General features: G+C 36.3%; 1 protein-coding gene across 9 annotated transcripts in view; it reads left to right on the top strand.

Annotated features, from left to right (window-relative positions):
• Positions 1-21839, top strand: part of ANKS1B (ankyrin repeat and sterile alpha motif domain containing 1B) — a 404144-nt gene that overhangs the window by 54080 nt on the left and 328225 nt on the right. For 8 of the 9 annotated variants that reach the window (XM_088532910.1, XM_088532909.1, XM_088532904.1 and 5 more), the window contains exons 4-8: positions 177-473; positions 5169-5244; positions 7520-7621; positions 14828-14938; positions 17521-17696. In XM_088532910.1, the coding sequence (XP_088389036.1) occupies positions 177-473; positions 5169-5244; positions 7520-7621; positions 14828-14938; positions 17521-17696 (762 nt within the window). The remainder of the gene's footprint in view (positions 1-176; positions 474-5168; positions 5245-7519; positions 7622-14827; positions 14939-17520; positions 17697-21839) is intronic. The other variant, XM_088532907.1, reaches the window with a different exon arrangement.

A 21839-nucleotide genomic window follows, 5' to 3' on the forward strand; every position in this document is an offset into this window, starting at 1 on the left:
GCTTGATGGCCACAAAGTTGCGATATTACGGCATTATTAATAAAATAATAGTGGAATCATTCTGAAATATATATTAAATTCCATACCCTAGGTCTGCAGTAATCTCAGGAAGGCGATTTGGAAGCAGAGCAGTTCTGCTGTGTGATTAAACACAAAATTTTGTTTTGTTTTAACAGAACAACGAAAACGAAACAGCGTTGCATTGTGCAGCTCAGTATGGTCATTCCGAAGTAGTTGCTGTCCTGTTAGAAGAGCTAACGGATCCTACAATAAGGAACAACAAACTAGAAACACCTCTGGATCTGGCAGCACTTTATGGGCGTCTGCGGGTTGTAAAAATGATCATCAAAGCGTATCCAAACCTGATGAACTGCAATACAAGGAAACACACACCTTTGCATCTCGCTGCGCGGAATGGCCACAAAGCTGTTGTGCAGGTGCTGCTGGAGGCTGGGATGGATGTCAGCTGCCAAGTTAGTGTGAAATTCTCCCTTCTTCTTCCCTTCCTTTCTTTCCTTTTTCATTAGAATATCTTTTAAATTAATCATCTTATATTTTTCTTTTACAATACATTTACAATGACTTTGCTAGAAACGCTGCAAATGTCTAAACCAGACATTTTTTCACAATCTTAAGTAATGGGTTCATCCAGTGGATATTATATTTCAGGAAAGATCCAGGACTTTAAAGTCAAGCATATATTTTAATGCTTCCTTGAGACATACAGATGCAGATAATGATATCAAAAATCCCTATGTATATAATGCTGTTGACTTTAATGAAGCAAAGCTGACTGGCTAAAACTGTGGCCCTTGTTTAAGTGGGCATGGAAATCTGAAACAGTGTTTAACTGACATCTCATTTCCCCAGCATTATCCCTATCTAGAGGTAGAGTTATAGCTGCTAATACTTTTTATTTTTTCTGCTTTTTTAATGCTTGTTGTATAAGTCTAAAAAAAAATTCTATAGGAATGCACTTTTTCAGCTACTGATTCCAACCATTTCCTGCATATGATGCTGGGCACAATAAGTTACCATGGCGTAGGCAAGGTTAACTTTAGATAAGAGACATAGCATAGATCTATATGGTAACAGAGACAAGTTACATTAGCAGTAAATTTTTTATTTACTTCTTTGTCAAATAAATTATCCAAACCTTTAGTTAAAAGGGAAGAATGAACTAATTCTGTTATGTGTGTAGTCTTCTCTCCTACTTCTAATTTCTCTTCGTTTGATTCCTGGCACTGAATTTTAGGTTAAAATGTATTTCAGATTTAAAGCAGCTTTCTTGCTGCCTGAGCATAAATAATATTCTTTAAATTAAGGTGGTTTCTGCATAATATGTATAATATGCATTTTCAAAAATACAAGAAAAACATAGTCATGTTTATTGTAGAGTCACATCCAGGCAATCTCTATCAATAGGTATTGTAATAAATCTGGTGACCTTTGCCTAAACCTTGACTAAGATTTCCAACTATCCTAAGCTTTAGGTGTATTTTAATCAAATACTAATTCCTTTTCATATGTAATAATTACTCCTGTATTTCTTGCACTTTACTACTGCAAAAGAATGCAAAGTGAGAAAGGACAGATTAAAAAAATAAAAAAGAAAAACAGGGAAAATATGAACAATGCATTGCAAGATTAAAAATGGATATTGAATCCCTTTAATGCCTTCAAAATGAAGTTTTGTTAAAAATTATCTTGTTACTTCTATTAGGTCTGTATATTCTAAGTTAGCCTTGTTAATTGCTTCAAGCTATTCCAAACTGAAACACTTTTTTAATGTGCTTTGCCCACTTTTGTATCTGCCTACTATTGTGCTTTCATCTACAGCTACAAGAATTAGGTTTCAATGTTTTTTTTGGTAGCCAGTGAGATGCTTGCAAAGGTTAATGCAAACCGCTTTCTGTTTCAGAAACTGTTTTTTACTGTTATTGCATGTTCAGTAAGTTAGAGAAGTTTCATTCTAAAGCAACAAATAACAGATGCTTCCAATGTATGTTGAAAAGATGTGAGTGATTTTCTTAGTAATTGTGGTGTTTGCCTTCCACACTAAAATCCTAGGACTGTTTTTCCTTTTTGTCCTTCTGAATTGTTATAAGTCATTCATATTCTTACTTTTTCTCAGTTTTAGGCAGGGGTTATATATTTTGTACTAGGTCATATTTTTCAGTTTGCCCTACTTGCCATAAGGAAATAAAATTTATTTCTTCAGTGATATCCATTTTCTCCATCAATATGTTCCTTTCATTCTGCATCTTAACCTGCTGCCAAGCTGGCTCTGTACATATTGTTAACATGCTACACTTCTATAACCTCTCAAATTTTATTTGTGGATGATTGCTGTCAGCTCATTAAACTGAACAGAGCATACAATAGCAGCCTGTTACTTAAAAATGAACTCAGCTGTTTTAATATTCATTAAATTGATCTGCATCACTGATTGGGAAAGAACAAGATACAAAATACAATCCCATGCGGTAAATTAAATAGCACACATTCATACACATTAAATAAACTCAGTTTATCAGCAATATAGAACTCTCAGAATGTAGAAGGACAATTTATAGGAGCAGCCTATCTGCTATCATTCTCTGTAATTGTAAATATTTATTTGTTTATATGCAAAGTTTACTTCAGATGTGTTATTTTCTCTTCTGTACTCTCTAAACATTTTAAACATAGCAAATATTTGGACTAGTAATAGACATAGCATCTAATTTTTGATTGAATTAATCACACATTTTATTCATTTCCCAGGTCTATCCAATATTCTTCAATCTGAAATTATTTAGAAGCAGGCAATACAAATCTGCTTCATCTCTTTATGCTTTGAAGTGTTCATTTTAATTGAAACATATGGAAAAACACAGGTTTTGGTGAGTGGGCCCTTAGTATAAAATAAGATATTGCACAGTTTGGTGTGGGTCATATGAGCAGTAATTTTGCAATTATAAAACTCGGCACAGTTTAGCTCCTTCTGCCTATCCAACTCCATTTGCTTTCCTGGTCTGTTCCACTATGATGACAAATACCATTGCTGGCCACCATAGTTTCTGTGGTAAGAGCTATGCCGCTTCCTTCTGGCTGTCACAATGTGTGGAGGAGATTCTATAAATGAATCTCCAAAGTTACCATCCTGTCCTTCAGATCATCTTTGAAACTAAACCTATGGTTAGCTGCCTATTAATAAGGATGAGACAGGTGACCTCATCACAGGTTTTTTCATATTTACATAATAACAAAAAAATCTCTAATTAGTAGAACCCTTAATATTGTACATGAGCCTGCAAATCATACACTTAGTTGATTTGTGTAGCCTGCTGTTCTTATTGACAATGATCTTCTCCCCTTGCTTTTTTGTGTGACACTGTGGTTGTATTTAGCTGTGAGCAGACTATCTCACTGTGTTCATGAGAAAACTTCGGCATTTTTTGCATTAAATGTCATTGTGGGAGAATTTCTAGATGCAATAGCAGTGTTTACTTTGCCAGAAAAATATGATCCCAAGCAGTGGGTAGTAAAACTGAGAATACTGTCTATAAATCCTAAATTCGATTACTGTAATAAAGACAACAGAAAAAAAATTAGCACAGCTGTACATTATACATTAAAGTATTTACAGTTAAAAATTCTAGCACATTTTAAAATGACATAGACTATAGAAACTACATTTTTGCATAGTTTGCAACTACATTTTTAATACTCCAAATTTATGTAGCATGCTGTACTTCACCCTCCTGTGATTTCTGTCTAAGTAATAGTCCGCATGGATGTTTAAAAGGGGATATGCATCTACTCTTGTCAGTCCTTCCAATATCTATTCAACCTGTTCATCCTGAGCATTTTCTGATAGCAAGGAAATTTTTGTCTTCTGGACACGTTTTGGGGGATCAAGAAGAACCGATTCAATCATTAGATATTCACTATTACCCTAAAATCCTACTTAACTTTTAAGATTTATGGTAGCATTTATCTTTATGACATCTCATGCAGAATTGCATGTCTCCATTTTACTAAGCTTTCAAATTGATTGTTCAGTATTTCCAGACTGATTTTCTTTCATTTTTCTAGTAATATTTCCTTAGTTAGACAATAACCTATATAGTGAACAGGTTGATCCATAGATTGACTTTATCCATATATATTGTCTTTCAAATGTAAACCTCCTTTCTGGGATATGGCATTTTTCGAGATTGTCTGATAGCTTGGAGTTGTCAAGAAAGGACTGTCCATGGAATAGCAATATCAGTATAAGGGTTTGCTGCCAGTTCTGACAATTCTGCTATCAGGACTTTTTCCACTATTGGCTGAGATGTCCAATGATCCTCTTCCTTCTCCTCAAAGTTGTTGATACGGCATGCTAGAGCACTAATCCTCTTCAGGCCACTCCACAGCAATGAACTTTAGATAGGTCTTGTCACTAAACTATATCTCATTTTTGCCAATAAAAAGGTCCCTTCTTAGTGTTTATACACGAAGATCTATAAAGCTTCAGTGAAGGCACATCTGGCACCCATCTTTGCAGCCGTCTATGCAAAATCAGGTTCACAGATATCTAAGCCAGGATTGAAATGATCTAAACATAGACATGTAATGCTGCTGGAGATGCCTTAGGGCATCTACATGGGGCAGATATAATGCAGATGAAATGGAACATCAACTGGAACATCAGCTGGAGGCCAGGTGGGATAGCCCAGGGCGTCTCTCACTGTGCAACTGAATTGAACCCCAAGGGCATGATCCGATTTTAGTTTGAAACATCTAAATGTAGATATCTCTGTGGAGATATCTACATTGCTGTATGTGCTGAACAACTCTGTTGTTTCACTGACTGTATTTGATTCAATCTTTGCTGACTCTTAGGAGGCTGGAAATCTTACTCAAGTGCAGGTACCTTAATCAGGAGCTGTATTACACCCTACCCTGCCATATTTTCTTCTAGAGTTATTAATATTTATGGTAGGACTGACAGCATTTATGTTGCTATCCTAGATAAAGGAATTATTTTTGGGTGGTATTTGGTTGTTGCCCATTCAGTGTTTCTAATGTCGCCAAAATATAGTGAAAAAAGTGCTCCTTTTCTAAATGTATTATTTTCAAAAGTATTATTCGGCATTTTACATTTGCATTTTAAATGTCACAACTTTTTTGTTTCCTAGACAGAAAAAGGAAGTGCACTGCATGAAGCAGCCCTATTTGGGAAGGTGGAGGTAGTACGCATTTTGCTTGAAACAGGTAAATCTAACTTCCAGGAAACACCGAACAAATATTCCTACTATTGCTGATCTGATGATTGCCTTCTCAAATTTTGGTCATATAAATTACTATTATCTTTTTAAGCTTTTGCAAATCTAATCACATGTACCACTGCTTAAAATAGTGTTCCTCTAGAATAGGAAATTACCATACACAAAGAGAGCAAAAAGAACATTTTCATTTATGACTGAGAAATTCCATATATGACTCAGTGTATGGCAAGCTCAATACAAATTTGAAGAAAAAATGGCTGCATAAAATTTTGTTATTCACACTGAAAGACAGCCAAGAATATTTGGGTTCAGCATAGCAAAAAAAGACATTAGTAATTTTTAGCAATTCTCCCATATATTAAAGAGAATTTCAAAATTACTGGGCCTTTTATTAAGCAAGATTTGTGGGATTTAATTTCTTAAGGCAGAAGGAATGGCAAAACTGAGGCAGAAGTTTACTTCTTTGTTCAAGAGGGCTTATCTTCACATTTACATCCTTCATCTATTCCTAACAATCATACCATCTTGCTTTCTCCTTCATTTCCTGGACAAATTTAGAGTGACTGTGAAGTCAGAGGAAGGCACCAGATCTCTGAGAGTTGTATTTTTTTAAACAGGGAAAAGAACAGGGATACAGAATCTATCTGCAAATGAGAGTTGCATATATTTTGCAAGTAAATTACTCATTTTAAAAAAATGTTTTAGATAAAGGAGAAAAATCAATGAAGATATCCAGAAATAACCTCTTTGAGATATGCTTCTGTTTTAGTGGGACTTCTCACTGATCTTCATTATCATTACCTGTGGGTTGGTGCAGTGCAAAAGAATGTCCCACTCACAGCTCCTCACCCCAGTCAGATTGAGCTAGTGCCTACCTGATCTGAGATCTATGTTCGGAAAAGAAAGTTGTTCCAAGGTGCTTTCCTGTTGAAGCAGAAAGGGATCTTCACATGCACTCAGAAAGGCAGAGCCCTTTTATACTAATCTGCCTAAAAGAAGAAGGAACAGAGGACATCACAGAGAGCTAGGAAGTGCTTAGACCACAGATGACTAGGACTTCTCACAGACTAGTAGCCCCTGACAGACCACAATTGTGCTAGGCTGCAGAGCAAAGCCTTCACCATGAAAACCTTCAACCCCAAACTCTTTGCAACATTCCCCACGTGCTCTCTCTCTTCATCTGTCAATCCTTATTTCTCTTAACTGCTTCAGAAAAGACTCATGTTAGGAACAGCTATTGGAAAGGAAATAAAGATGCGAGTTGGTGTCTCTGGCTTCTGAAATTAGGCTGCCATGGTACTGCCATGGCACAGGCAGTTTTTTGGCTTTATTTTCAGTGAGAAAACAAGTACCTTTTTCCCACAAAACATACTAGGAAACTCTTGATCATGCTAGGCGTGATCTAGAGAACTGCAAACCATTTCTGGTGAGCAGAGAAATGCTTCCATACTTCCAGAGTGTCTTAAGTCCTGCTTCCCTAACTTCCTCTATTCAGTTTCCTCAGGAAAATCTCAGTTTTGTTTATTAGGATCATTCATGCCCTTCATTCTAATTCTATAAGGCCAACTTCCCAAAGCAGCCCCTGCTATGTAAGAGTAGAGAATTGAGCAGGATCATGTGCAGCACGTGTTCTTTGAGACCTACCCAGGATAAGACTTCCAATTGCATATGTATATTTACATTCACAGTTTGAATGTAACAGCCTAAAAAGTCTGTGTGGAAGCCCCCTAGCAGTTCACATAGCCCTTTCATTACATATGGGTATTTTGGTCTCTCTGAAGAATGAATTTGGAACATGTCACCATGAAATACAAAAAAACATAGTAAGCTTTTCAGTATTGCTTCCAACGCACATACTGGTACTGCAAACTGGATGTGATAAATCCCAAATTCATGTTTGGGATGAATTAGAATCTAGGCATGTAAAAGAAACATTCAGATTAGATAAATTCCAGAGTTCACAAAACATTCATTTTAGATAGAATCTTTCTTAGGAACCGTCTGTTAAAATAATAGAAAATCTTGTTCAGGAAGGTTATTTTATATTTTCTTGAGTTATGCTAACATATAAATAATCCATGTCAAGGTATGAATTTTAGGCAGCCCAAGTGTTGAATAGAAATGGATATTGGATTTCAACTATAGCACAACTGTATAACTGCTTGCATTCAAATTACCGGATAAGGAAGTCTGGTATACCACATTAATAATCAAAAAGATTTGTGGTTAAAGATTTCACCACAGATCATTTTCTGTTTCAGGAATTGATACCAACATAAAGGACAGTTTGGGTAGAACAGTTCTAGATATTCTTAAAGAACATCCATCTCAGCAGTCACTCCAAATTGCTGCTCTGCTTCAAGGTAAGTTATATTCAATCTTACATTTATTAGAGACAAATCGAAATAGTATTGCAGAAAATATATACAGTAGTTAATACTACCATATATTGTAGTTTCTACTCTTATAATGTTCATTATTCAAAATGGAAGTGTGTTGACCAAAAGGGCCTAATTCTCCTAGATAGACAAAATTGACTGGTCGAGTCTGCATTTCAGAGGTAACCCCTTTATTTTTCTGACAATAGACATTAATATGGTGTGTTACTTATAACTGCTCTTTGTACTTTGTTCATTATAAAATAACAGGTTGCAATATCTATTGCAGTTCCATTCAGTTATGATGGTAAAGTGCAATTGGAATATTTCATCAGTTCATAAATAACTGTGAGTGCAAGATGATGAAAAAAAATCAAATATACTTCATTGTATTTTTCTCATTTTCCTTAAATTTCAAAAAATAGGCAATAATTGTAGTCAATACATATGTTAGTGTTTCATTTCTCATACTAGTTTCATGGTGCAAGACTGGTGAAACTCCGTAATTTACTTCAATTTTATACTCTAGAAGATGGTGGTAAAGTGGAGAAACATGAGCTAGTCCATAATTCATCGTTATACATCACTCCTTCTCTTGTATGCAATTTGTTATTTTGTGATTTTCATGTTAGTCTTTCCTTAGCTGTGATTTATGGAGTTCATTGAAGATATCATTGCTGCATTTCCACCTGCATTGATATCTCTGTAGTCTCAACCCCATTGATCAACAAAGTTTCTTTTCAACCTTTTAAGTGTTACTTTCATGGGTCAGTATCTGCCCTTATTTTTAACCACACACACAATATCAAGGCTTTGGGGGGCTTTGACATGCAGTCTTTTTAATCACAGTGTGATTAAAGTATCAAAGCATAAAGAAGGTTGCTCAGTAGCTTCAGCCCATATTAGAGTGAGAAAATTGTGCCTGCGATAGGCAGTTGATTATTTTTGTGTTATTATTTACATTATAGTCAGAAATGATCTGTAAGGATGAAAAATATTTACCAAGATGCCACTTTGAGCCTTGAGCAAACATGAGAAGCTCCTTCAGAACTTCTATGTGGAACCCATTTCAGATGCTTCTACGTCAGCAAAGAGTTCACTGAAGCTTTAGCTGTCAAAGATTCAATTGTGAGCTAAAATTAAGAAATAAAAGCATGAGTGGCAGAATTCACTACTAACATTACAGATGACACCCTTCGTTTAAAAGCCAGATTAGTGTATTCCCCTGTGAAGCATAAGCATTTATCTGGTTGTAGCTGAAAGATCAGCAAACCATTGGGATTTGGGGAAACTCAAATGTACTCTAGTTGAGTTCTACTTCACTGGGTAATGATTTCCAGGAGGAGAAGGGACAGTGGCTGAGAAATATTTAATGGCATGCAAATACACCCTGTTAATGCTCCTGTCTCCACTTCCTCTCTAAAAAGGCTTGCAGATCGCGTTGTTCATGCAGATTTCCAGGAGAACAAAATGAAATGAATGGTGTCAGTCAATCATTTGCCAGGTTTTGCAAGAATTTCTTCCTATTTTTTTCTGCAGACACAATGGAATTGAGTTGATTCTTTCACCTTGCTGCCACTGTAAGATTTTGTTGCCTAGCACTCTTATTAAATATTACCATCTCCCCCTCACTTATTAACCTTAACTAGGTCCCAAAGTATCACGGTACGGCATGTACTACTAATACAAAACAAAGGAGCAAAGTATTTTGCCCAGCCCCATACCTTTGGCTTTCTAAATATGAAACAAAAGCTGAAAGATGCATATAAACAGATTGGTAGCAACAAACAAGGAAATAATGTGACCAGTATTACTGCTTTTTATGATAAGTCATACTGTCTCCTGTAAGTAGAGGGGTAAGAGAGTTGTAGGGAGAGGTCTGAGGGAGAATAATGAGTTGGTTTTGAGGATATTTATGAGGAACTTCTTTGAAGGAAAAGAAGTTACTTGAAATAAGAAACTTATTTACTTCTTTGGAGTCAGTTCATGGAAGAGTAAAATCAAAGCTGTCCGGCTAATTCTAAAACTTACAGGGCTGTCAGTCTTGGGTGAAAAAAGGAGAGCTCTGTTATCATCAATGGAGATAATGGAAGTCTCTATTATCTTCAGTAATGTAATGGGTATCCTGCAAGACTTGGACAACTTGAGAACCTTGGACTGAAGTTTCTCTTCATGTTCTGCTTTTATTTAAGAATATTTACAAAACTACTTCTGACAGATTATAGGTTAAAAATAAATGGATTTTTTTTTGCCAGTGAGATTTAGGAAGGGATCCTGGTGTTTCAGTGATCTTGACATCATTTTCCATCATCCCGAGAAAACAACTGAAGTTCCTACAATAACATTTTTGTGTGTGCTTGAAGAGTCTGCCAGCTCTTTGGAGAAGTTGAGCCATTCTCTGCTAGAAGAAAAGAAAAAAAAGGGTTGAGATCTCTTTGAAGAGGCATCTGAAAAAGGCTGAGTAAACTACATCATCAACGTTTTTTTACTGTCTGTTAAGTCTAGACAGGATTATTAAAAACAGCAGTTCAAGTTCTAATTCTTTGTCTTCCCTTTATTTCTCATCATCTTCTTTGTTTTGTTCAGGTCTGAGTGGTATTGAGATTGAGTTTAAAATATTTAATACAATTATATTCATTATGTGATAATGAAGAAACAGCCATACTTGAAGAGTAGAGAAACAGAATACGTTTCTTGGATGTAGTGGAATGACAGCATTCAGGGCACAAACAGTTAACATTATTGGCACTTAGAGCTTTATAATTAGGCACCGAAGATAAAAGGGATGCTGCCAAGGCTTGTAGGCCTAAAATTAAACGGACCAGCTGTGTTTTAGCACATGTGAACATGACGCAGGTGCATGTTATGCCATATTGCAACTCTTCCTCCATAGCCTACTATCCTCCCTATTAGAATCTTACTCTTTTACTATTTCTGGAAACAGAATTCTTGTTATTATGGAAAGAAGGAGGTAGTAGATAAACAAACTAGAAATGACAAGAGCACGAGAAAGGCACAACAAGCATAGACAATGTGGAGAGAGATTTAATGGCAAGCTATTTCCTCTCTCTTCTGTTGGAGCTGCTAAAGAATCTAACATTGTCTCTACATGTTATCCAGTTATTCATAAATGGAAAATGCATACACAGCTGCTTGAATGGGAAGCAGAACCAGGACTCCTTTCCCTCTCTGCTTAAATAGCAGCAGTATAATTAGTATAGGCCTCATTTGGTTTATTCTTGCTTTCCCTTTTGCTCCCACTCATTCTGTAGATGAGCAGATCTTCCATTCCCTTCACTGCAAATGCCTAGTTTATTGGAAGCTTGGGACATGTTTTCAGGCTACGATTTCTTGCTGCCTCATTGTTATCTCAACTGTTATCTCAAACCCCTTCTTTTCTGAGTTTTTTTTTTCCCATGTCTTTTTATAAGGCTAAGATATTTCTTCTTGGGGCTTGAAGTTTAGATTACCTGTCTCAGAATCACATCACTATATGTTTGTCTGCCGTGAACACAAGCACAGATGTTCACTTGTGTGTTTGTCTCTTAAGTATTTCCTGATTTTAGGTTTTTTTTTCTGGGTTTAAGCTGAATATGAGTCATTCAGTTCAACTCTTCTCTGAAATTTAGAATACTAAAGTTAGCCCAGCCCTAGTTCAATCTGTCTCATTCGCAGATCAGAGGTAACACTTATCAGATGGTTCTGTATATGATACTGCTGTAAAGAGAAGAGAAAGAGAAGAAGAAAGTGGGTTACGGGGACTGTAATCTCCTTGGGTGGGCTGGGAATTGCTTCTTCTCTGGAGATCAAGTGAAGCATTTCAGCAGGAGCTTCCAGAGAGTTCATGGGCTGAGGTAGGAAGCAATGGAAATGCAGGAGTCTCAGGCAGATGTTGTGAGAAGCAGAGGCCTCAGAGGAGTGGTTTATAAACCTGTTCTATTCCTCTAATCTAGTTACTGTAGGACTCTTCTATTTCAAAAGGCAAGTTTTCAGATTCTAATCAGATTTGGCTTTTTGAATTTAAAAGCCGTTCAGTCTCTTTGGTGAAATTTGCCCTTGGGAGGAAGTCTTGGCCAATCCGCTCCTATAGCCTGACTGACGTAGACTCTTAAATGAAAAGGGAAAGGAGCTTAAGGAGCTCATTAAAACATTTTTTTCCCTTTCCTTACAAGTAAAAAGTTCTCTAAGGCTAATATAACCACTAGGAGGCAAAGCATTACTCTAGAAACCCAGATTTATGAATAAAGCAGAAATCTTGATGCTCTTCCTGACTAAGAAATTAGCATCTAGAGGAGCTGAGGTTAAAGCAAGCTGTTCTCTAGAGCCAGGGCTTTTCCTGCTCCTCGCAGTTCGGCAGCGACTCCAGCTGAGCCAGGCTGTGCTCCTTCCATGGCCGGGATTCCTGGCACCTTCCCTCTGAGGAGAGGCAGCTGTGTCTTTCTGCCTGCATTAACACTTTCCCTTCTGCATGGCTGCGGCCTAGAGACTACACCGAAACGGAGAGAGCTCCAGTTCCAAACATTTCACCTTTCCAGCACTTGCTGTCTTTGAGGCTTTATGTTCACCCACTGCTGTTAATTCCATTGCTGTGTGACCGCTCCTATCCTATGACTTTTTTGTGCACATAGTACTCTTTAGATGAAATAAGACTGGATTAAAACCAGATAACTGTAAAAAAGAATGCTGTTAAATAAGCAAAGCTTTTTGGATTCGCAGTATTGATCCTCATGGAATTGTAATCTGTTCTTTGAGTTAACAGATATAGCATACTCCCTTCTTCCCAGGGTGACACAGTGAGGAACAGTCTCTGAAGTGTCTGTATTAACATATGCTTCTCTTGCCCCTTCCATAAGGATGAAAGAAGCATTTGGAATCTGATAGTTTGCATTTTAACAGATTATACTGTCCTTTAGCACAAGAATAGTAGTCTTTTCTCTAAACTCTGTGAGATCAAAACTGGCAAAACTCCTCTGGTCATTAGGTGGTGTAATTGGTTAAGATTGCGTTTTATTTCTTTCTCTCTCTGTTGGAGAGAGAGGTCTCTCTACTGGTCCTTTTGGAGGAGAGTGATAGAATTCAGAGCAGGATCTCAGGTACTCCATAATCACAGCAGATAATGAGAACAGTGTACTCTTTTTCAATAAGTTTGGGAAGGTTTTGCAGGTAAATTTATAGCCAGCTTCAGACAAACAAACTTGTATTGCTGGTAAAAGCATCCACTCTTTTATTTGTAGTATTTTGGTTTTGGCAATTAAAATAGATCAAGAAACAATATTTTTGTTTCAAAACCTGTTTCTCTGATAAAGTTATAGGTAAATGCCTGGACTTGAAACTTCTCATAGTCAAATTCTTGTCTTTATTTGTTATATATATCAGGTAGAATTTTTAATTACATAAAATGAAGACTAAAAGTTCCCTAGCAGTCTAAGTTTTAGGGATTTCACTGTGCTTCTTAAAAGGACACAAGCTTCCATTAGTCATATTGTAAGCCTCTACAATATAATGCTGAACCTTTTGTAGAGGTCTTCTGGAAGGAACTGTGCAGTTTTAAAGTCAGTATTTATGAGACATATATTGAACTTGGCATTTCCTCTTCAGGACTAGTTTTCGGGTAGCTGCATTAGTCTGAAAGTGGGACCTCACAAAGAATAAAAATACAACATTTATATATATATATGAATAAGACAGCAAAATTAAAGTTCTTCACAATCTCCCCTACATTTTCTTTTAGATGGTTGCAAAGTTATCAAGAACATGTGTTCAACCATTAATTCCTTTTTTTTCCCCCTTTCTTTGGGAGGGTCTAGCCTTCCTTTTTATGTCTCCTCCAACTCACACATTAACTTGAAAATTCTGTATCTAACAGAAATGGAAAACCTTCCAGAATATTTCATCAGGCTACTGGTTTCCTTATGGTCTCTTACTTACAGCTCATCTTTACATCTAAACATCTTTGCTTCCAGCACAACAGGAACAAATGACAGTCCCAATTGCTGTATGGAGAAGTGCGTGACAGAAGAACCAGGTGGCCGTTGCCAGCCATCAGGCTTAAACGACACCTTCAGAACACATATTCTTAACAAAAACAACAACCTGCAAAGCATTCTGAAAGAGCATGCTGTTTCTCTGCCATTTCCAATTTCATTTTCTCAGAGGCCTATTTTATCATACATTGTATTTGGTTTGGAGGGTTGTTATTTAATTATGAATAAAAACAAGCTTATTGGGTATGTTATAGACTGTAGATATTAAATGGGGAAAATTTCACTTCTCAGAAACCCTTTCACTCTTTCAGTGCGATTTTGATGAAAGTAGTTTAGCTGCTTTTGTGTGTGCAGCACCATGTACTGCTGTGATTACCTGCAGGTACTGGAAACTGCATGTCTAAGCAACTTAAGGAAATAAAGAAAATGAAGATGCAGAATAGCTGCCTGCACTGTGAGCCAGTCATCCTGCTCGAAATCAAAATTTTCATTGCATAAATTATTTTCAAATTTATTTTTTAATATTTATCCTACACTGACATGCATTAAGGTCTTGATGCTCCATTGAGCTAGACTGTGTCTGTTTGTATATACACAAAAGAATAGTAATGAAGTTGAAATTTAGTTAGTCCAACAGTTTGTATGTATCTGTTTTTCTAAGCATTGTCATGAAGGTGGGACTAGAGAAATTTCAAAGGGGAGAAGTATGAAAAAAATAAAACATTTTTTCCAGACTGCTAATTAGAATTAAGTTTTTGAGATCCCATTCTTCATTTTTTTTTCATGAACTGTCTCTGTATCTCAAACAGAATATTTTCTTAATGTATTTTTCTTAACAGAATCAACATTTTTAATTTTTTGCTCCTTGAATAAAAGCACTAAATAAACTTAAGCTTAAAGAAGACTCTTTCAACAATAATAGTAGAACAGAAGAGTTCTGTAGATATTGCAAGGAATCAGAAAGGACACTGTGGTAGTCACTACTTACTAAGTCTACAAGGAGATTTTTATGTTTTCTGCAGGTTAGATGGAATAACTGCCCATTATAGTGTTTTATACTTTAAATGAATTATTTATGAATAACTGTAAAGTTATAATATGAAAAATTTAACAGGCTTTCATAAAAACAAATTAGAAATATACTTTTGATTGGAATAAAAACCCATTAAATCAGGAGTTTAAGCCTATGTATATCTTTAAATTGCAGAATATATGGAAACAGGAAATGCAAGTGTTTCAGAGGAAGCCCCACTGGAATGCGCAGAACATCAGTCTTGCATTTTGTCCCCAGAAGTTTCTCCGTCTCCAAAGGCTAAAAGTAAATACATGTGCTCTATGAATGGACAAGCTCTGTTAAAGTTTTCTGTAATATCATAATTATATCACTAACACATTTATAGCATATGTCAAATGAAAAAAGAACTTACTGGTATTGGGAAGCTTTTTCTCCCCCATGAAGTAACTAGCTTAACTACATATGCTTTAACTTGTGTCATATCGGAAAGTGCAGAACTGGTTTCCCAGGATGTACAAGTCACTGATGGATTGCAATGTGTTACATTGTTGATCTTTAATCTTTTCAATTTATCTTTCATTATGCATTTCATAATGAAGTATAACACAAGTGTGCTAGATACGCCAAACATTGTTCGTATTCAAGTTACAGGCTCAGTTTACTTTGCGCTTCCCAGACAACCTTTTTCCATTATGTTATATTTGGATGACTCTTTAAGAGTGATTTGGGTACTGCTCTGCCACTCTTGCTATAGATAAATCTTCTACCATATCTGTCATGTACCATGCCTATTGCTGCTGCATGTACATGCTTTCACCTCTGACTAATTGCATAAGCCTTGGAGATCCATTCATGTTTCCCATTGGGATAATGAGCCAACATATGCTGTATGAAGATAAGTATTTCCTTTTACATTAATAGATCATTTATGAAGTCAACTGTTGTATGCAAAAGAAATAAGTCTGTCATGAAATTAAGTAATAAATATTTCTAAAAGAAATTGTATTTCCTGAAGTTAAGCTCATGAAATTTCTTTTTTTCTACTTCCAGGGTAAAAATAATGGAATACATGCTAGCTTGCTTTTGCTTGTGTATTTTGTAATCTGAACCTAAAGGAAAGAAATGGTACATCATTGTGCTTCCTGTCCATCTGTCTGTCATTCTTTCTCTAACAATCTAATTTCAAAAAAACAAAAAGTCAAAGAGGGATAGCAGTATCATTTACCTTCCTTCAACTTTCAGAAAAAAATAGTAGTTGGATAGAGGACAGAGACCTTAATTAGTGCTTGCACTGAAAGAAGGGTAGGCAAAATTCATCTTTTATATATCTTTTTTTGGCAGCAGTGAGCTAGCTAGTTAGAATAAACTTAGTGAAAAATCCATCAGCACATTTGTAGTTCTGTCTGCAATACACAGATCTCATTCTTGTCCAGTGGGAAATAACAAAGTGCATCAGTGAAGAGCATGGGATTTTTGCACTGAGGAAGTGAGAGCTAGGGAACAACGTATAAATCTGTAGGTATAAATCTAATCCTGTTTCTTTTTAATGTACTGAGACATGATTTGAAAATAAGTCTCTCAGTCTTTAACTTCCATTTTTTATTTACTCTAGCATTGATCTTCAAGGATTTAATTTTTCTGATTGGAAAAATGAATATAAACCTACCTATAGCTTTGATTCGTTTACAATTTTTGTGCAAAATTACAATTGACTGAGGGTAATGAGACTTTTCTCTTACTTAGACAGTAAAAGACAAATAAGACGCTTGTAATTTGCCACTTCTGTTCTTGACCTTGAAAATCTCAGTCCTAACTCGCCAGTAATGTAACTTAAGAAAATATTGTCATTTGTGCTTGCCTATCATAAAAGGCTATGAAAAAATGACTATGAAGAAAAGTGACACAAAACTAAACTAAGCAGATACAGTCTTATCTGGCACTTCTTTAGTTATATGCACACATGAGTGTACATTTGTGGGCATTTTATGTGTGCTGGGCTGAATACACTCAGTCTATTATCCTTTCCAGCATTTTATTCCCCAAGTTGGAATAAAATGGAATAATCTCTGTGTTATATTGGGATTATATCCCAATATAGCGAGCAACATGACTCTTGAAAACCTAAGCAGGAGAAGGGTTTTCTTATTTATACCTGGAAAAACTTAATGTTCTCTTACATGCTCTTACTGAAGGCAGCTGTATGATCCTCCTGCAATAGAATGCTGGAGCCTAGTGCAGGTGTTTGCAACAAGTAGATGTTCAGACTAGTAGACTGGTAGAGGCATATTTTAGACTCGTGGGTTTTGCCCAGTATATCCTGCCACAGTTCCAAGATTTAATGCAGGGAAAGTGAGCAAGAATTTAAATCCTTCCCATCAATGGGACTGTTTCACTTTCTCAGAAACTCGGTTCCAAGCTACTTACAGTTTGTGGAACCTATATAACATTTTATATGCTCACAGCATATTACCTTAATCCAAGGCAGAATATGGGACACTAGTCTTAGGTGTTTATATAATTAGGTGTTTATATAAACCTTCTTATTCTTGGGTTAATCTTTACGTTTTCAGATAGTTGTTATTTCTAGCCATTTTTCAGGGTCAGGAAACAGAAAGGATAAATATATATTGTATTTCATCCTTACTAAATATACAGTACAGTGGAATGCAAGAGCATGTAAATTATCTCCAGTGGTTCCCTTTCTAGTGTGAGATACTATTATGTTTTCCTTTCTGGGGACTTGGACATGAAGGTCACAGCTGAGATGATAATATACAGAATATTAGAAATATTGCAAAGAATTTTAAAGAATATGCATTTCCTTTCTGGGCACAAATTATCCTTGGTATTCTAATTATTATCTAATTCTTTGTCTGTTTTTAAAGGTGAAGTTGTGACGGGAGAATTATCAAAGCTCCTAGATGAAATCAAATTGTGCCAAGAAAAGGAATATTCTTTTGAAGATCTCTCTCATACAATATCAGACCATTATCTGGACAATCTTAGTAAAGTATCAGAGGAAGAATTTGTGACCAGTGGAAGCCAAACCAAGCTTAATGTAGTAAGTAAGATGGGATATAAAGAAAATATATTTACTTTTATGTGTTTTACTTCCTGCATATTCAAAAAAGAAATAATCAGCAAGAATAATACGAGTCTAATAATGTAACAGTGAAAAACAGTATAGCATATGCATTACAGATTTAGAATTTATTATTTCCTTTAATTTACAAAGGTATTACCTCCCAGAATTAAGAATGGCTTTGATAGCACCACTAATTTGAGCAAAAGTTCAATCTAATTGTCCTTTTGAGCATGGAGGGTGTCGGGGAGGGTTTTGTGAGAAATCATTGAAATCAGTCTGCATATTATATACTACTGTAACTAAATGCTTGCAGAATTATATGAGAAGGGCTCAAACAAATGAGGAGCTAAGCATCTTCAGTTCATAGACATTGTATTATTATATGGTTTTTACAACAGGCTGATTTTATTAAAGGCTGAATGTGTGACACTGGAAGTTGTTGTGGTTGTGACAATTCAGCAATTTCTAACTACAGAAAAAAAAAGACTTCATTAATACTATTCCTGTGAATAAAATGCTATAGGTTTCTGGTTTGTTTTTTTGTTTTGTTTTGTTTTTTTCGTTGCAGGGTGACAGATTTTTTAAAATCTGAATTCTCTCTTCTCTAGTAGATAAAGTAAACAGGATAAACAGGATTGCCAGGGAATAATGCACGGACGAGGAAGAAAATGCAAACTGCCAGCTTCCAATTCATTTTTTTTGCATGTTAAGAAAAATTAAATGCTCTCATACATGGGGGAAAAACAGCATAACAAGTTAAGGAATTTTTTTACTATGGACTGAATGAGATTTACAAAGACGGATAGGTGTCCAAAACTACAGTAAATATTTCTGTACAACCCTTCTAGATACTTGAGTGATTAGATACATAAATCATGCTGAAGTCAGTCTGCACAAGATACTGATCTCATTTAAGCATTTTACAGGTCTTTCTAGTGTTTTTCTGCATTTAGCTGCTAACTGCTATTTAAAACTGCTCTGTCTCTATTTGCAGAAAATGCAATTCATTAATCCTGTCTACTCTGACTGGAATTTTTACAGGCCTAAATTACACAAAATGTGAATAGGAAGTGTTCAGACACTAACTCTGTAATTTACATGCAGCAGGCAAATACAAAACCAAATTAGGCTGGGATTGTATTCATTTGTGTATAGACTTTGAGGTGAAAAAAGTCTTCAAAATATGGTATCTAATTACTAAAAATTTCCAGGGAAAAAGAGGAGAAAGCCTTTTTTTTTTGCTTTTCTCCAGCTTAATCCTAAGAAAAACTCTATTTATAATGGAAAGATTTTTTTAAGGTATTGTAGGAATATTAACAGACTCGGTAAGTCTAAAGGCACCTACAGGCAAATCATAATGGAGTACTTCATTACATTTTAATATGTTTCTTTTTTTTTAGTAGTATTCTTTTGATAGAATTATTTGATAGAGTGGACTGTATCTTGGAGTTAAGATAGAGTCTGTAGCACCACAGTTCATGACTATATTGCATTACAGATAGCTGCCATGGTGAACTCCATAGCTCTGTTCCTGTAATTATCCCGCCTGCGGTCATTTTTTGGTCATGTTTTGGCTGTTTCCGACTTGTGCATCCAGCTTTCCTTTCAAAGAAACTAGAGTCAGGGTGCACACTTCCAACATGAAGTCAAGATACAAAGCAGAGCACATTTTCTGTTACCATTGACCCAGCTATACAGTCCTATGTGGAAAGAGCTCTTTGCTGTGATTCATGATTATCCTGTTTCATCTAACGGATACATTTTATATTTTAAAGTATTTAAGGTCACTTAGCTTTTTTTGACTCTAGGTTTCCCCTCACTGGGAATCCTGGGCAGGTGATCTCAGGAGGGCAGTGGGATGCCCCCTATTACCTGTGCTCATTCAGTCCCTATTCAGTGTTGCTGCAGGAGCAGGGAGTGCACGTGGGGAGAACTGCACTAGGTGACCCTGTAGAAGCCACTGGCTTCAGTTGAGCAGCTGCTCCTCTAACGTTCATCCTGACTGTGCCAACTTGCCAATAGCCACTCGACATGGGGGCAGAAGTTAGGTCCTTGTTGGTAATGTGTCACATAAAGCCATTTCCTCCACAAATTTTGCTTCCGGAGACTAGGACTAGTGCAGTCTTTTCAACTACGTGTACAGTGCGGGTGACCAAGACTAAAAACCTAAAATCATGACATTTTGTGATCCCTGGGGAGAATCTTCAAAAGTACGTACCAGGATCTGGGTACCTGGAGATACCTTTCCCCTGTCTTTGCATCATGCTATTCTTCAGAATGGTATCAGGCAAAAATTGGGGAGATTCAGTGGGAAATAGTAGTAACTTGTGGATTGAAACCTGATGAGATGGAGAAATGAACAGCAGAAACTGTCTCCTGAGCCTAGCAGGGGCGCATGAAAGAGAAAGCAGCAGGAGGCAGGTGTCTCTAGAAATGTTTTTAAACAACTGATTCTGCTGAAGAGTATCAAACCATCTATGGTGCTATTCTGGGTAGATAAGGTTTAGCTAGATTCACAACTGCAGAAAGGAATATCTGCCAATTTAGGATTCAAGGTCTTTCTTTGAAAGAGCAGGGCTCACTGTTTTTATTTAGCATAAGGATTGTGGGGATGCCCACATTTATGTAACAACTTGTCAGTTACTTCATCTAGCAAGTGGAAATGTGGTGTTCAGTTCTATCCATGACATAAAACATTTACAGTCTTCCAAATAAAAGGCCTTAAGTACCAACCTACTAGTCCCCTCCAGTATTCTTTCTGCATTTTACAATGACCATAAAAATACTAAAGCAATCCTGAAGACAGACCTTGTGATCTCCCTGTTCGCTACTAAATTCTGTACCCTTTCTGTCCTAGGTCAGTTGTCTTGCACTGCCTATTGCTCAGTGGTACAAAACCTGCAGAATTTTTCTTTCGAAAAACTTTTTCTTTTGAAGGTGATGTGGTTTCAAACTTCTTTAGGTCAAGGAAAGAATTGAATCCTGTCTTCTATTTCAGAAAGTATTCATCCAATCACTCAGCCAGTGGTACTGATATGGTTTACACTAATAGACTTCCTCCAGCCTTCAGCAAAAGCTCTTTGGTGCATTTAGCACTGAAAATACTACACAATTTCTGTGTAATGTTTCCTCTTGACTGATTGTGTGGTATTTGTCCTGACTTTAAAAATGAGTTATGATGATGAAGATACTGTTATGACAAGAGTCATGATAGGTTGAAGAGTAGGTATTTTATATATCCAATTGTGGTTAAATAGGAATATATGTCAAAGCTGATCAGCCTATAAAGACTATGAGACATTAACAAAATCTGAGCCTTATGTGCTTGCAGAATCTTAAAATCAGACAGAGGGTAAAGTTTGTACAGCTATAAGGCTAGGTGACATCTGAAAAAGATGGGTTTTGGATCAAAAATTTTGGCTTAGGCATCTTAATTCCAAATTGCCTATGAGTTCTGTTTTGGTTCTGAGTCTGCATCGGGCATAGAAAAATCAAAAGGAAAAGTGAAAAAGCAAAGGGCAGAAGCTGGAGTACTAGAAGGGTTGGACATCTGAGGAGGGGAGGGGACAGTGGAGTAGTGAGTATGACTAAAAAGAGTAAGCACAGACACAACAATATAAACGTGAATAGGGGCATAAGGGGAAATGAGTAAAAATGTTCCCGTAGCCATTCCAGAAGCTGAAAGGTAAAATTTGGGATTACACAGAATCACAGAATGGCTGAGATTGGAAAGGACCTCTAGAGATCATCTAATCCAGCCCCAGTGCTAAGCAGGGACACAGAACAGACTGTTTTACCTTCCTGAAGGAGCACAGGTAATGAAGAAGATCAACTATGAACACTTGTTGGATAATGCAGAGTGAGATGAGAAAAAGTTACTTAATCATTTAATTGAGGAGCTCATTATAATGAAAACACCAAAGATGGTCAAGTTAGAGCTATACTGGAAACTTCAAAATGTTCAGTGGTTGAGTTTATGACCCTGACTTTCTTCTAATATACATTCCATGTGCTGTCATGTAAGATTTTACTTCTATGATTGGATTATCTATCCTCACTGGTCAGTAAAAAAAAAATGTATAATATTCATAGTTATCGGACAAAATATGAGTTACCAGA

The sequence above is a fragment of the Tinamus guttatus genome, unplaced genomic scaffold (assembly GCF_059628265.1).
Source record: "Tinamus guttatus ecotype Peru unplaced genomic scaffold, ASM5962826v1 Tinamus_guttatus_pri_ptg000472l, whole genome shotgun sequence".
NCBI classification, from domain to species: domain Eukaryota; kingdom Metazoa; phylum Chordata; class Aves; order Tinamiformes; family Tinamidae; genus Tinamus; species Tinamus guttatus.